We start from the raw sequence: 14,282 nt of genomic DNA on the forward strand, positions 1-14,282 counted from the left end.
CCCTTAGATAACCATTATAATACTCCCACAGTCTTTAGATACGGGTTGGGTTTTTTGTTTTTTTCTAATTTCATACCTTAAATTCTCTATATGCTGCATATGCGTGATTAAACCATTCTGTAGTTGTCTTTTACCTCCTTACTTAACTTCTCTAAGCATAATCTTCTCCAGTTCCATCCCTTATATCTCAAAGGACAGACACAGTATCATCGTTTTATTGCTGAGTAGTATTCCACTGAGTATTATGTCCCATAACTTTTGATCCAGTCACCCATGTCAATTCTTTCTCCTGTTGTTTAAGCAAGTTTATAGTCAGTCATAGAGAGAGAGAGAGAGAGAGAGAGAGAGAGAGAGAGAGAGAGAGCCTGCCAGGTAACATGTCTGGCCACACCAAGTTCAAGTCTAGTACCACGTGGGAGGTGATACAACCCTGGGGGTGTACAACCCTCTGTCTCCTTTGCTGTTTCTGTCCCCTGTGCCATTCTGCAGGGGTCTGGCTGCCACCCACTATCCATCATCAACACATTCTCAGTGAGAGATGGGCTGGTCCCTAAGGCTCACCTGTCACTTCCCTGTGGGGTTGTCTAAGCTCCCCGCTCTCTCACCTGAATACCAAGTAAATATCCCCACACCTTTCCCACTGCTACAGAACAGGTCCACACCACTCTTTTTTTTTTTTTTTTTTGTATTATTTGATAGGATAGAGAGAAATTGAAAGGGATGGTGGGATGGAGAGGAAGAGAGAGCTAGAAATACACCTGCAGCACTGTCCCACCATTCATGAAGCTTCCCCCTGCATGTGGGGGTTGGGGGCTTGAACCCAGATCCTTGCACATAGTAGCATGTGCACTCAACCAGGTGAGCCACCACCTGGCTCCTGCAGAACAGGTCTTTAACACAGGGCTTAGGGTTTCTTCCATATACCACTGACTGCCTGCTTGCATTTTTTCCCCCCAGCTGCCAGGGAGCTCTGTGCAAAGTGCAAAGCAGCGAAGTCTTCACACTGTGGTGGGGACAAGCCCCAGGCTTCATCTCATGCTCCACCTCCCCAGCATTCCCACCTTGCTATAAATGATCTCACCCCATTTGCACTTGTGTCCTAGTCAGACTGAAACCAACAAAAGCAGACTTACCTTCACTCTCACACTAATGTCACCTTTCTATCATTCCAGTCTGAGAGCCACCTACTTCAGGAAGCCTTCCTGCTGCCCTAGAAGGAGTTAGGACCCATTTCCTGGACTCAGCAGCTGTGTGTTCTGGGTAGCTGTTCTCTTCCTACATCACACTGAAGCCAGATCTACTCCCTCCCCCCCCCCCGCCCCGCCTCCCCCAGAACTAAGCTGTTCTGCTTGGTTTTGCTGAAGTGCTGAAGTGCTAAGTAACACTTGCTGGATGCCAGGTAGTAGCACACCTGGTTGAAAGCACATGATACTGGGCAAGGACCTATGTTCAAGCCCCCTGCATGGGGAAACTTCATGAGTGGTGAAGCATTTATTGCAGGTGTCTCTCTTTCTCTCTCCCTTTCTATCTTCCCCTCCCTCTCAATTTCTCCTACCATATACAGAAAGAAAAGAGAAAAATGTGTGTGTGTGTGTGGGGGGGGGGGGGTTAATTGCTAGGAGTGGTGGATTTGTTGTGTAGGCACTGAACCTCAGTGATAACTCACGTAGGAAATAAAAGCAAACAAAACAAAACAAACAAAGAAAAAACTGAGACCAAGGGATCTGGGAAGGATGGTCTTTCAGGGAAATGAGCGATTCTACCTACAAGCCCTAGAAGTGGAGTACATAGTAGTTTTTCTCCTCTTTCCCCTAATGCAAGGGCAAACCTTGCTTAAGAGGCATTAATTCTATTTCTTTGTCTCCTTTATAGAGGGTGTGGAGGAAAAGTGACTGAGGGAGTGTAGAAGACATGCAGCTTCCCTAATGGGAGCATGGCCACTTCCTGTTTCCTGTTCTCCATTTCCTTTCTGGAATTAAGAACAGTGCAGTGGCCATCTTGGGACATTGAGATAACCATGAGGGGAGGGGTGGGAGGAGGAGCAGAAAGACCACATACGGAAGAATCCTGAAGGGACCTGGGTCATGACCCTTGGACAATCTGCCAGCAGACCTTTGTTTTTTCCCCAGAACAGTGATCAACTCTGATTTTTGGTGGTGCTGGGGATGAAACCTGGGAACCCAGAGCTCTAAGCATGAGTCTTTTTAGATAACCACTATACTATCTCCCCAATCCTCCAGCATTTTTTTTTTTTTAATGAGAAGAAATAAGTTTTCTTTGAGGCCACTTGGGCTGGGTCTCTGTCGCATTTCACCTACCTAGGCAGATGGAGACCAAGAGTCAGGTGAACATTACCCAGCAGGCCTTTCCTCTGGACATGGTGCTTGTCCTGACAGTAGGCAGAAGGCAAGTGGGGTAGGACCAGGTGAGGGTTGAGGCAGCTGCTCCTCTCTGGGGTGGACCAGAATATCTCAGCAAGGCCTCACTCAGCCTCTGGAGAAGAGACACCAACTAGGGAAGCCTTATTGGTGTGTTGCCTTAGTCTTCTCTAATCACTTGATTTCACTTGTGAAATGAGGTTTCTGGGTTACTTTCCTTCCTTCCTTTTATTTATTTTATTTTCTTCTTGTTATTTTTGCCACCAGGATTATCACTGGGGCTCAGTGCCTGGTGGACTCTACCATTCACAGTGGCAACTTTTTTTTTAAATAGTGAGTGAAAGCAGAAAGAAAAAGAGAGAGAGAAGGAAGGAGAGACACTTGCAGCACTGCTCCACTGCTCATGAAGCTTCCCCCTGCAGTTGGGGACCAAGCGCTTGAACCCAGGTCCTCGTGCATGGTAACATTTGCACTCTACCAGGTGAACCACTACCTGACCTCTTTCTTGCTTTCACTTATTTTTAACCCACTGGGGTCTAGAACAAACACAATTCCACTGCCCCCATTACACTTTTTTCCTTTCCTTTTTAAACTTTCTTTCTTTTAAAAATGCTTTATTTTATTTAGATAGAGGCAGAAATTGAGAGGGAAGGGGGAGAGAGGGAGAGAGGAGAAACATCACAGCACTGCTCCACTGTTCATGGCGCTTCCTTGGGTGGCCTGCATGGTGCATTGATGTGCTAGTAGGGGCCTGAGCACAGGTTCTCCCCCACAGTACTGCATGGGCAGCATGAGTGAGTTTTCTCCTGGCCCAGGGATAACTCCAAAGGACACCATTCTCCAGCCTGGGCTCAGTATCAGGCAAAGCTAGGCTCAAGCCTCTCAGCTCCATCACTTGCTAACTGCACAGACATCCACCCTCCTTTCTTTATTGGCTTCCCTATCATGACCTCTGTAAAATCCAGACTGCCACAATTCCCACCCCTGGGGTTCTGTAGAGCCTGCTTGTGGTGGGTGCCCTACAGAAAGCCTGGAACAAGCCACCAAGGCTGTCTCAGTCCTATGCCCAGCACACAGTGAATGTTCTGTAGTGGTCCCTGTGGCCCCAGCTCTCTCCAGGACAGTCCTGAAGGGGAGCCTCTCTGGAAGTCTCAGCTCAGTGGGTGATGAGAGGGTGAGTGACCCTGTTTGATGGCCTTTCTGCTAGCCCCAAATGTGATTGTGGTCAGTGTCCTGGGGGCACAGGAGGGTGCACAAGAGACAGGCCCAGTCACAGGTACTCCCAGACTAGGCCCAGAAAAACACCCCGGACTGGGCTTAAACATTGGCCTGGTCGGTCTGTGACTTCTGTGTTGGGGGCTGAGAGGACATCTTCTGGGGGAGCAAGGTGGGCCTGCTGAGGCTGGTCTTACAGGGACCTACAAGCATAGGAGAACTGGAACCTCCCCCCCCCACACACACACACCCAATCGGAATCCTCACTGCAGCTGCTTTTGGCGTCCGCTTCAGTCTCTTGAAAAAAAGCCTCACCTTCTTTCTGTTCTCTTCACAAGGAATTCCTGGCTGGAAAAGAAAAAAAAATCTCAAGAGGAAAAATAGAGCCGCTGTTCTCTCCAAGGAGGGGCCAAGGAGGTCAGGGAGGTGCATTCCCTTTGTCCACACCCCTCTTCCTCTTAGGGGCCACAGCCGCCCCTCCACCCCCACCCCACCCCGCAGTCCTCTGGACGAGACCCGGCCAAGCTGGTACTTGACAGCGCCTGCAGTTTACCTTGGCCTGGGGCCAGAGTTCGGCCCGGCCCCGGGCGGCCCCCACCCCGCCACCTTGTCACCGCCCCCTCTGGAGCGCAAAGAGCAGTTTAAATATAAATCAGTCCCTGGACACAAACAAGAGTCTCTGCGAGACTCCGAGTCATCACCGGAACCGAGAGACCAGGTTCTGGACGAGTGCAAACACGCAGAGACCGGCTCTGTAAATCTCCCCAGGAGGGGGGCGGGGGCTCCCCGCCAACCCTTGGGCTTCCCGTCCCCCCTCGGGGACCCCGCCATCCTCCTCCCTCTGGCTCCACTCCGCAGCCCGCCCTGCCACTGCACAAGGGCGCCCCCTAACTGCTGCAACCTCCTATCGCCACCGCTGACCCTGCCACCCCCTCCCCAGGCCCGGCAGCCTCCCGCCTCCCGCTCCCTCCTCCTCTCTGGGCCCCCGGCTGCACGCGGGACCTTCTGGCCCCGGGTCCCGGGTCGGCTGCGGGGAAGGGACCCCCGCGTGGCGTCACACCTGTCTGCGGGGTGGGGGCGCCCGGAGCGCGGGAGGACGGTTGGGGGGGGGAGGGGAGAGGGAGGGAGAGAGACAGAGAGAGGGAAAGAGAGAAGGGGAGGGGGAGAGGGGAGGAGAGAAAAGAGAAAGGGGGCTGAGAGAGAGACAGAAGAGGGAGGGGAGAGGGAAAGAGAGACAGAGGTGGGAGAGGGAGGGGAGAGGGAGAGAGACAGATATATAGAGACGGGGGGGGAGAGAGAGAGCAAGAGAGAGAGAGAGAGAGAGTGTATAGGGAGTGTTTCATCATCGCGATCGCGCCTCCCGGCCGCCACTTATAAAACTTGTGTGCACACAGCGGCTCGCCCAGTGTCCGCGCCACGAGCTTCCCCCAGCGCTGCGAGCAGCACCATGGGGTGCCTGCCTAGGCTCTGCGGGCACCCGCGCCGCGCCACTGCCCCCAGCACAGCCCAAGACCGCTCCAGCGTCTTCTGCAACATCAAGGTGAGCCCAGAACTCTTGGCCGGTGGGCGGGCGGGGCCGCTCCAAGCGCACCTTAGGCGGCGGGGCAGCGTGGAGCTACGGGCGTCTAGAGCCGATGGGTGCTGGTGCTCGTTGCGTGGGGGATGCCTTTCTCCGCACCGGGTGCATCACCACCGGCACTTTTCTGGTCTCCTGTGGGTGGTTCCTTCTAGAAAGTGATACACTTGGAGGTGCTCGGGTCTGACTTTTTTTTTCATTTTTTAAAATTAGGGATTTAATATTAGTTTACAAAATTACAAGAGAACAAGGGTACAATTCCACACCTGACTTTTAAAATATTTTAAAATTATTTTCTATGAATGATTTAATATTGATTTACAAAATTATAAGAGAACAGGGGTATAATTAAATCCACACTGTTCCCAGCATCAGAGTTCTGTGTCCCCATTCCCTCCACTGGAAACTTAGTTCTCCTAAGGTCACAGATGTGGTGGGAGGAGGGAGGTCTGTGTGTGCGCGCGTGTGGGGGGGGGGGGGTACTGACTTTTTGTAGGAGCCGGCTGAGGTTCCTATAAGATAAAAGAGACCAGAGACCATCTTGACCTGTGGTGGGCGGCAGATGGCAAAATCTTTCTTAGACTTTCTTTTTTTAAGTTAAATGATTTATCTTGTATAACCCAATAGGTCCAAAGTGTTACAATTTCAACATGATATCAACATGATAAAGATCAGAAGCTGTTTTACCATTTATGTATTAAGTCTTGGCAATCAGAATTCGTTTTACATTTATAACATTTTACTTCAGATTATGTCTACATTTTAGGTGCCTAATCTCTACCATGTTACATAAGGCAAAGCTGTAGCTTCTTGGTAAACTTAGCTGTGTTACTTGGTCCAACTTCTTTGTCATCCTTGTCCTCATTATCTTATTTTTCCTCCCTCAGGACTTCACCCTTCCAGGCATTTTTTCCCCCAGATAGACAGAGGGAGAGACAGACACCACAGCACCAAAGTTTCCCCCCAGTGTTCTGAGAATCGGGCTTGAACCCAGGTCCTGCTGAGCTCTCTTGCTGGCTGTTTTTCCCCAGACTTTTCTCACTCAGCTTCCTGGGCAGCTGAGGAAGTATCCAGCATGCCTCATCGAAAGCCCCCCCCCCTCCAGTGTCTGACCTGCTTTCTCTTCCTGCAGCGGGCCTCTGGGCCAGCAGCAGCATGCTGAGTAAGGCCCAGCAAGGTGTCCCTCCTCTGCCAGCTGTGGAGACTGGGTCTCAAGAAGACTGGGGTGTGGGCTGCTGCCTGGTGAACTCCCTCACCTTTCCAAGCAGCAGGGATGTTTCCCAGGACCTAGAAGGGTTGGCTGGTAGACAGTGAGGGATGAATGTCCACAAGCTGCCAGGCTGTCAGTGGAGGTGCTTGGGGAGCCCTTGGGAGGACTCCTTGGGGTGCAGAGGGGAACTTCCATGCAGAGAGGTGGTTGTGAGCAATCTGAAGCTAGATGGCACATGGCAAAGTCCCAATAGTACAGTTATGGAGGACCCAGGCCTCACAAGAAGGGGGGTGCTTAGGACGGGCTATGTGAATGCTCAGCAGACAAAGAGCTGGATGCCATGCTGGATCTCGTTTCCCCATTGACACATAGTGAGCAGTGACACTGAACCCCCCTTCTGCTTCTACTCCCTTTCCCCCACCCCCTAGTAACCAAATGCTGAATTGATTTCATGGGTGGATGTTAAGTGAGACACAACTTTTGTCATTGTTTAAGATCCCCCTCAAATGTCACTTTTGGTCTGTCCTGGATGACTGGGCAGCTATTTAGAAGAGTCTTGGGCAAATCATAGCAGAAAATTATGTGTTTTAAAAAAGTTGTGTGTTGGGAGTCGGACAGTAGCTCAGAGGGTTAAGTGTACATGGCGCAAAGCACAAGGACTGGCGCAAGGATCTGGGTTTGAGACCCCGACTCCCTACCTGCAGGGGCATTGCTTCACAGGTGGTGAAGCAGATCTGCAGGTGTCTGTCTTTCTCTCCCCCTCTCTGTCTTCCTCTCCTCTCTCCGTTTCTTTCTATTCTATCCAACAACAATGACATCAGTAACAACAACAATAATAACTACAACAACAATAAAAAAACAAGGGCAACAAAAAAGTTGTGTGTATGTGTGTGTGTGGGGGGCAAAGATTGTGTAGAGGGAGATGGTCAGAGCTGGGAGATCTTCACATCTTTCCCCAAAAGGTCAAGAGAGACAATTGCCCCCAGCAGATTCCTGGCTGGGCGTTTGATGCCACTGGAGATGGATCTAGTTAGCCTGCCACCCACCCCACCCCCAAGTCCCTAAAATGCAAAGGAGTTGATAGCAGCTGTATTTTGTAGGTCTTGAAGGATAAGATAGTTATCACCCCTTGCTGATGACTTAATTACACCTGCCTGAGATGTGGACTCAGTAGGGGGGGGGGCAGGGGGTCTTGATCACCTTCTCTCTCAATCAGACTGGACTTTGGAGACTTGCTCTTTGATCAGCAGGAGACTGACTTTCTCCAGGCAAACCCCAGGGCTGGGATTCTGTTAAACTTTTCTGGAGGGGTGAGGGGTGAAGGCATTGGCAGGTTGGGGACTTGACAATTAGATGAGAGATTTCTACCTTCTGTTGAAAGGTTCTGCAAGTGACGCGTGTCACACTAGACATAGGCGGGGATGGCAATACCCAGGGGTCGAGGACTTGTCATTCATTTTCCTAGGCTTTTGGTTGCTGGGACCGACTAACCCCTTGGTTAGTCAGGGGACTCAGCTCCAGGGGACTCAGCTTCACGTCCAGTCCCAGCCTCCCATTAACTGCGTGCAGCAGGAAGCATTCTTCACTTTCCTGGGTCTCTTTGCATGAAGCAAATCAGGTCGCGTGAGCCTCTCAGTGAGGACTAGGTGGGACGAGACCTGGAAAAGTGCTTGGGAGGTTCTGCAAGGCTCTCTGGGGCTGATTTCAGGCTGAGGTCAGTCCTGGCTCCAACAGACAGAAGGACAACACGTGGGTTCAGACCTCATTTCAGAGTAATTATGCTGCCAATTATGCCTCATCCCACAAGGCGTCATTCAAAGCAAAAGGAAACTACAGTTAATAACAACATTGTTCATAGTGCTAGTAATCATGGTTCAAGATAATGGGGCTGGATGAATAGACCAAGAACTATGGGCATGCTTTATTTTATTAGTTATTGTTTTAAATTTTTATTAGTGATTTAATAGTGATTTACAAGATTGTAAGAGAATAGGGGTATAATTCTATACAGTTCCCACCATCAGAGTTCTGTGTCCCATCTCTTCCATTGGAGACTTCACTATTCTTTATCTTTCTGGGAGTATGGACCAAGTTTATTAGTGATTTAATGTTGATTTACAAAATTGTGAAATTTTAACAGGGATGTAATTTCACACCGTTCCCACCTCCAGAGCTCTGTGTCCCCATTCCCTCCATTGTAAACTACAGTATTTCTCCCAAAGTCACAGCTATGGAATGACTATTATTTCTATGTCTATATTATCGATATTTATATGAGTTTGTCCATTTTTTTCTGTGGCCTTGCCTTCTCTTGCTCTCTAAGTCACACCTACAACTGTTACTACTTCTACATGTCCTTTATTTTTTTTATCTTCTCTTTCTGAGTCTCAATGGAATTGGAGTTCCGAGGCCTCTAGTCATCTTCCCATAATATTTCTCCCCCTCTGGAAGTATGGACTAAAATTACTTTTGGGATGCAGAAGGTGGAAGTTCTGGCTTCTGTAATTGCTTCTCTGTTGGACATAGATGTTGGCAGGTCCATCCATACCCCCAGCCTGTTTCTATCTTTCCTTAGTGGGGTAGAGCTCTGTAGAGGTAAGGTTCCAGGGCACATTGGTGAGGTCATCTGCTATAGGCACATTTTAATGGTGGGTCCTCATTACACTACTGCCAGGTGGGTGCTACCACTTTGTTCATGAATGGTGAGGAAGACAGGACAGAGAAGTAGGTGCCATGCATGTGTGTGCATGCATGTGTGTGTGTGTGTTTTGCCAAAATGGGATACAAGGCCAAGGAACTGTGTTGACTAATTGCCAGAGGAAGCTGCCCTGACCTCACCCAGCAACCCAACCCTTGCTCTTCCCTCCCTCTGTCCAGCACATGGGGACAGCACAGATGTCCTTGTTCCCAGAGCTCACGCTTTCTCCAGACCCTGGTGACACAGCCATCCTAGTTATGAGAGCAAGGTGGGGGATGTTCCCAATTGCCAACGGACTCAAAGCCTTTCATCCTTGCTGACTCTCATGGAAAGATCCTCCTGCAGGAGCAGCTGCATCAAGCAGACAGTCTCAGCCCTCACCCCTTCCAGCTCTCGGGATTCTCCAGCACAGAACCTTTCCCTACTCAGAGGGATCAGTTCTGCTCCAGAATGCTAAAGTACTAAATTAAAAACAGGTTCATCCCACATTGGGGACCCAGAGGGAGCCTCTGTGGCTGACTTATCCTGGCAGCCTCAGAGAGGTCTGTTTCTCCTTAAAAATGAAACTCTCAAGGCCAGGCTGAGGTTATCTCATCAGAAGACTGATGACTGTTGCCCACATTTCTGGAAACAAGGTCCCCACCCCACTGGAGCCCCAGTGAAATAATGTATACATAGTTAGGGAACATTTTTAGGTTGGTGGGGAGGGGCTGGGAAGAGCAGTGGAAGAGCAGTGGACAGACATAAATACCATGGCCTCGGACCTGGGAGGGACCCTCCAAAATACAGGAGAGATAGCTTGTTCTGGCCTATACAGATAACCTTTCTTCTATTCTCCTCTTCCTCTCCCTCCTCCTCCTCCTTCAGAGCTATTCTTCCAGATGGAGGAAGCTTTTTTTCTTTCCTTTTCATTTTTTTTATCTGACTGCTGGTAATGGTGAAACCACACATCCTTTTTAAAAATTTTTGTTTTTATTAGAGAGAAAGATACACACATAGAGAGAGAGAGAGACATAGACCAGAGCATTGCTCATCTCTGGTTTATAGTGGTACTGAGGATTGAACCTGGGATCTCAAGGCCTCAAGCATGAAAGTCTTTTGCATAACCATTATGCTGTCTCCCCAGCCCTTCTTTTTATTTTATTTTTTTTCCTGATAGAGAGAAAGGGAGAGGGGGGGAGAATATGAGGGAGAGAAGGAGAGAGAGAGAAACCTGCAGTATTATTCAGTGCCATCTTGTGAAGCATCCCACCCCCTGAAGGTGTGGATCAGGGTCTTGAACTCAGGTCTTTACACTTGGCAACATATGCACTCTACTGGGTGCATCACAGCTCGGCTCCCCTTGTAGATAACATCTAAAAGTCAAGGACCTCAGTCATGGGGAAGTGTTTGGAGTTTAACTTCTCAGTTTCCAGAGGAAAGAGCTCTGTCCCAGCAAGCTTTAGGTTCAGAAGAATCTGTAACATTCCCTGGGTCAAAGCGCTATTTAACAAAACCTGGAAATGAAGGAAAGCTCTCTCCTCCCACCTCCATCATCTTGTGGTTTAGGATGCTGAATTCCTATTTTATGTGCTTATTTTAATTTATTTTTTATTTAAGAAAGGATAAATTAACAAAACCATAGGGTAGGAGGGGTACAACACCACATAATTCCCACCACCCAATCTTCATATCCCATCCCCTCCCCTGATAGCTTTCCTATTCTCTCTATCCCTCTGGGAGCATGGACCCAGGGTCGTTGTGGGTTGCAGAAGGTGGAAGGTCTGGCTTCTGTAATTGCTTCCCCGCTGAACATGGACGTTGACTGGTCGGTCCATACTCCCAGTCTGCCTCTCTCTTTCCCTAGTAGGGTGGGTCTCTGGGGAGGCAGAGCTCCAGGACGCATTGGTGGGGTCTTCAATCCAGGGAAGCCTGGCCGGCATTCTGATGACATCTGGAACCTGGTGGCTGAAAAGAGAGTTAACATACGAAGCCAAACACATTGTTGAGTTTTATGTGCTTATTACCCTTGCAGTTGGTTCTCTTTACTGAAGTGTCTGTTAGGTGTTCTGTCCATTTTCCACCTGGGTATTTTTTATTTTAATTAATTGGATAGAGACACAGAGAAACTGAAAGTGATGGGAAGACAGGGAGTGAGAGAGACAGAGAGACACCTTCATGTGCTTCACGATTCGTGAAGCTTTTCCCCTGCAGGTAGGAACCAAGAACTTGAAGCCAGGCCCTTGGGCATGGAAACGTGTGCCCTCTACCAGGTGCACCACCACCCAGCTCCCTATCTGATGTTTTAAAATACCGTTGCCAGAGTTTTTTATGGTTATGAGATGCTAGTCTTTTTCAGGGCTTGTGGCTTGGAAACGTTTTCTCCCGGTCTGCAGCTTATCTTTTCATCCCCTTCATGTGGATTTTTCACAGAGAAAAGGGTTTTGATTTTGATGAAACCTATTTACTCAGCTTTCATTTTCTGGATTTGGTTTCTGGTGTCATGTCTAAGGACCCTTTGCCACTCTCCAGCTCTGAAGGGATTATTCTCTGTTTTCTTCTAAAAGCCGTGATATATATATATATGTATTTACAGCTATGCTCCATTTGGAGTTAGTTTTTGTATAGGTGTCAGGTTTAGGCCCAGGTTCTTCTTTTCTTTTTTTTTTTTTTTTTATGCTTCTGCACGATTTGTTGGAAAAAACAATTCTTTCTCTACTGACTTGCTTTTACACTTTTGTTGAGAATCAATTGGAAATGGAGTTGTGTGAATCTGTTCTGGGCTTTCTGTTCTGTTACACTGATGTGTACATGTTCTCTCTCTCAGCAATGCTATGCTTCCTAGTTACTACACAACAAGCGTTAATATTAGGTAGAAGTTTAGTTTTTGTTCCCCAGTGCTGTGTGTATCAAAGGCTTGGGTATCAAAGCTTTTGACCCACTCAGTTCCTGCCCACATTGCCCCTTGGCAAGATGAAAGAGCATGTTGAAAGGTCATGTCTGATAGCTGGATGGAGTCTTGCGTATTGACACGCTCCAGTTTTTCGTCTAGTCTTACTGTTCATGTGGACGATAGCTCTTTCCCCTTGAGCTCGACTTTCTCATCTATAGCCCTGAATTATTTCTCCTTAACAGCAGCCCCATATCTTCAGCTCACACGTAAGGAGGCTGAGGCACATCCAGAACCACACAGCCAGTAAATAGCAAAGCAGGGATTCCCAGGCGTGACACCTTTCTCCCTAGCCCCCCTTCTTTCCATGGTGCAGAAATGCTCTGAGGTTCATCTTCTCTCTCCCGTGATTGTTTGGGCTTGAGACAAGGCTTCTGAGGTCCCGCCAAGGCCTGAGCTGCTGTGGAGTCGCTGAGTGAGATGAGACTAGGAGCAGGGCCAGTTGGGTCTGAGCTTTGCTGGGAGACCTGACATGGAGCCTGCCAGGTGTGGCAGGCGCCATCGCATAATCCCAGTTCTCTGCGTGCAGAGCACCTAACTCCTGGGTGTGTCTCATGCCTGGGAATTGAGCTGGTCTGATGGGGACGGGAGATAGAACTGAGACTGGCAGTCTCAGGAACACTGGATGTCCAGATCTACTCTCATTGAGCAGGCTGTTTGCTCGACTTAATGGGACCACTCAGGAGGCAACTGGGGACTAGTGAGCCCAGGCTGTGTGACCTTCAGGAGTCAGTCAAAACACAAGGTTTATTTTTTCCTGGGACCCCTCCAGAAGCCCTTTCTGCAGAATCTGATGGCAGGGTTCATTCTGTCTGCAGGAGTATCAATGAGCCATTTACATTCCCTCCAGCCCCTGGGGAGAGGCAGGGCACAGGTCCTCAGAGAGGCTGCAGTAAACAAGTGCTTGTCAGTCACTTTGTTCCTCCCTCACTCCCCAAGGTGCGCTCTGCTCTCCAAGAGTAAAAGGGTTTGCATGCAGGGGCAGGCCCAGGTCAGGAAGTGTGGGGTCCAGAGGTGTGGCTTGAGTAACCTCCGAAAATCTCCTTCTCCCCCTCTACCTCCTCCTTTCTCTTCCTATCTCCTTTCTCTTCCTCCACTTTCTCTTCTCCTCCTCCTCTTCCTTCTCCTTCTTCCTCTTACCCTGTTCTTCCTCTACTTCCTCCTTCACTTTGTCTTTTCCTTTTGCTTTATGAGGGAAATAATGATTTATAAGATCACAGTTGCTGGAGAGAGCTGGCCTTCCTCCTTCCTGTCTTCCTGACTGAGAGTTTTTTCAGAATGAATGTCCACCCTGCTCAGAGTCAGTCATACCCGGGAATAGAGCTAAATCACCTTGATCCCCAAGAGAGAGAAACCAGGGGCTTCCAGAAGGAGACATTTCTCCTTTTCTTATCCTACCAAGGTAAGTGTCTTTACCTCTCTCCCACTACCAACTGAAGTCCTCCTCCACCATCATGTATTGGGTCCTCGATGTCCTTTCAGCACCTGGTACATCTTAAAACTAACTAAATTGAGGCTGGGTGGTGGTAGTACACCTGGTGGATCACACACATTACTGGGTTCAAGCTCCCCAGTCCCCACCTGCAGAGTAGGGGGAAGCTTCATGAGCTATGGAGCAGTGCCACAGGTGTGTCTCCTTCTCTCTTCCTTGCTAGCTCTCCCTCTCTCACCCTCTATCTAGAGGAATGGGTGGTGGAGAGTCGGCAGGAATAGTGGAATCATGTAGGCATCGAGTCCCAGCGATAACCCTGGTGGCAAAACAAAACAAAACACCCAAAAAACAAACAAACAAAAAAACCAAGCCTGAATTGTTTGTTTTCTTCTACAATATACTTACATGCATCCAAATAATACCATATTCTGCCTCGAATTTGGCAGTCACACTGATGCTCCAGGTTGCTGTGCCCTGTCTGTGCCAAGTGTGGCTCTCAGGTGTCACATGGTGAGCCTGGGAAACACAGACTGACAGACAAACCCAGACCAGTCTCTCTGATGAACTCACCTGGCCAGTGTACAGGGCAGAGAGAGACTGGTACCCAGAAAGTTAAGTCTGACACGTGTGAGCTGCAGATGTCACACACTTTCCAGACTGAGCCCTGTGGGTTCTCTCCAGGGAAAGCCCAGTCAGAGAACTCAGGGAGGCCCTGGAGAGACTGGTGAAAATGGATGTCAGTGGAAGGGAGAAATAGGAAGGATGAGGGCTTCTCGAAGTCACACTGATGCAACCCAGCTGGTTCTAGAGACTGCAGGATGGGATTAAACGGGCTGCTTTCTCC

The 14,282-nt window shown here is 49.1% G+C and overlaps 1 protein-coding gene across 3 annotated transcripts in view; it reads left to right on the forward strand.

The window, feature by feature from the left end:
• The first annotated feature begins 4,231 nt into the window (after positions 1-4,231).
• Positions 4,232-14,282, forward strand: part of SLCO2A1 (solute carrier organic anion transporter family member 2A1) — an 83,251-nt gene continuing 73,200 nt past the window's right edge. Inside the window, exons 1-2 of one of the 3 annotated variants that reach the window (XM_060196915.1) lie at positions 4,232-4,347; positions 4,988-5,133. In XM_060196915.1, the coding sequence (XP_060052898.1) occupies positions 5,041-5,133 (93 nt within the window). In that variant the 5' untranslated portion in view covers positions 4,232-4,347; positions 4,988-5,040. Of the gene's footprint in view, positions 4,348-4,386; positions 4,665-4,987; positions 5,134-14,282 lie in introns of those variants that run through there. The other 2 variants (XM_060196914.1, XM_060196917.1) reach the window with 2 other exon arrangements.

The sequence above is a fragment of the Erinaceus europaeus genome, chromosome 1 (assembly GCF_950295315.1).
Source record: "Erinaceus europaeus chromosome 1, mEriEur2.1, whole genome shotgun sequence".
Taxonomy (NCBI): Eukaryota; Metazoa; Chordata; class Mammalia; order Eulipotyphla; family Erinaceidae; genus Erinaceus; species Erinaceus europaeus.